Below are 1,748 nucleotides of genomic sequence, written 5' to 3'. Positions count from 1 at the left end.
TGATACAGTGGAACCACCTGGGTGACCACATAGTAACTGCCGACAGTGCTGAGCAATTTACATCTATGCTCAGCCAACATCAATTCTAAAATAATTAGCCCTCTCTCCTGATTCCGTTGCCTCGATGCCAAAGTTGGATACTGCAACGTACTACAACAGAAACAGAAGCAGAAGCGACTAACTCTAGAGACTGCAATTGCCTTGACTTGAATTGGTTCATGGATATAAGCGCTGGCCACAATTCATTTTTACAATGTGCGACATGTGCAAATGTGGACAGCTCTTGTATCCTTCAGCCCTACAATTAATAGAATTATAGAATAATAGGACGCAGAAGAAGACCCTTGTAGATTGATATCTGACTGGTTCTTGTAGATTATGATATAGACTACCCCCTACATTTTGGGAAAGTAATGTTGCAATGTCTATACGTACGTATATTACGTCTTATACGTAAAATTGCGATATCTCTCTCACCCACACAGGAAGGTCTATCGTACCAGCTCTGCTGTGCCCCTAACCCTAACCCCAACCCTAACCCTAACCTTAACCCGCTCACTAGTTGTATCTGATGTCTATCTCTCTCCCACACAGAGGAAGGTATACAGGACCAGCTCTACGGTGCCGCACGAACTCGCGGGCATGCTCAGTCGCGAGACGTTTGAGAAAGCGAGATTGTACAACCTCGACAAGAGCAGCTTTGGCTTCTGGTCGAGTCTCTATTCCCAGCTGGAAACGTCCGTACGTACGGGGACGTGGGCGGGGGGGGGGGGTTGCCACGACGACAGCGCAGTCGTCGTGACGATGGTGCGGTCACCACCATGACAGCGTGGTTGTTGTGACGACAGTGATGTTACCGTGACGGCAGTGCGGTTGCTGTGACGACAGTGAGGTTGCTGCGACGACATCGCAGTCGCCATGACGACAGTACGGTTGTCGCGGTGACATCACGGCGGCATGCGATCTTCTCTTCTACTCTCTTCTCACTATAATCGCTACTTCGTCATGATGCATCTTTTCTCGTTTTGACACATCTTCTCTTTACGAGAATTTAGACATTCGTAAAAGAAAATCGTAAATTAGCGCGGTGCGCCAATCGCGCCCCAGCACGCCCTACGGTTGCCGTGGTGATGTTGTGCATTCTCTTGCAGGCGATCCTGTTGCTAGGCGGCATCCCGTTTCTATGGAACGCGGCGGGTGACGTGATTGGTCGGTGGGGGTACACGCAAGAGGACGAGGTTTGATTAATTCGATTAATCGATTAATTAATTGATCGATTTCGTTAACATTAGTTAAATTGGTTATTTATCAGGTAGATATTTTTTATCAGGTAGATATCGTCAATATTTGATGAATAAATATATTATATAATTACACACAATAATTTTTTTACATCTTATATTTTACGATATTACGATATTTTACGACCTTACGTCTTATATTTATTAAAATAGATCAGATATAACCATTGATGTATCGATCGATTGATTATCGATTGATCTCGGTTTCAGATCACGCAGTCGATGGCGTTCCTGCTGCTGTTGTCGGTTTATTCGACGATATCGTCAATGCCGTGGAGCCTGTATTGTACGTTCGTCGTGGAAGAGAAACATGGATTCAACAAGCAGGTGTGTGTGTAGTAGAGGGGAGGAGGGAGAGAGAGAGAGGGAAGGAGGGAGAGAGAGAGGGAAGGAGGGAGAGAGAGAGAGGGAAGGAGGGAGAGAGAGAGGGAAGGAGGGAGAGAGAGA

The 1,748-nt window shown here is 46.2% G+C and overlaps 1 protein-coding gene across 1 annotated transcript in view; it reads left to right on the top strand.

Annotated features, from left to right (window-relative positions):
• Positions 1 to 421: 421 nt before the first annotated feature.
• The window catches only part of LOC106817283 (CAAX prenyl protease 1 homolog), a 3,984-nt gene continuing 2,657 nt past the window's right edge, over positions 422 to 1,748 (top strand). Inside the window, exons 1-4 of the mRNA XM_014821942.1 lie at positions 422 to 431; positions 563 to 741; positions 1,152 to 1,238; positions 1,512 to 1,628. Of these exons, the coding sequence (XP_014677428.1) occupies positions 422 to 431; positions 563 to 741; positions 1,152 to 1,238; positions 1,512 to 1,628 (393 nt within the window). The remainder of the gene's footprint in view (positions 432 to 562; positions 742 to 1,151; positions 1,239 to 1,511; positions 1,629 to 1,748) is intronic.

This window comes from Priapulus caudatus, unplaced genomic scaffold (assembly GCF_000485595.1).
Source record: "Priapulus caudatus unplaced genomic scaffold, Priapulus_caudatus-5.0.1 Scaffold1665, whole genome shotgun sequence".
Lineage (NCBI taxonomy): Eukaryota > Metazoa > Priapulida > Priapulimorpha > Priapulimorphida > Priapulidae > Priapulus > Priapulus caudatus.
Note: the sequence above shows the minus strand (reverse complement) of the source record. Positions and strands in the feature narration are given on the sequence as shown.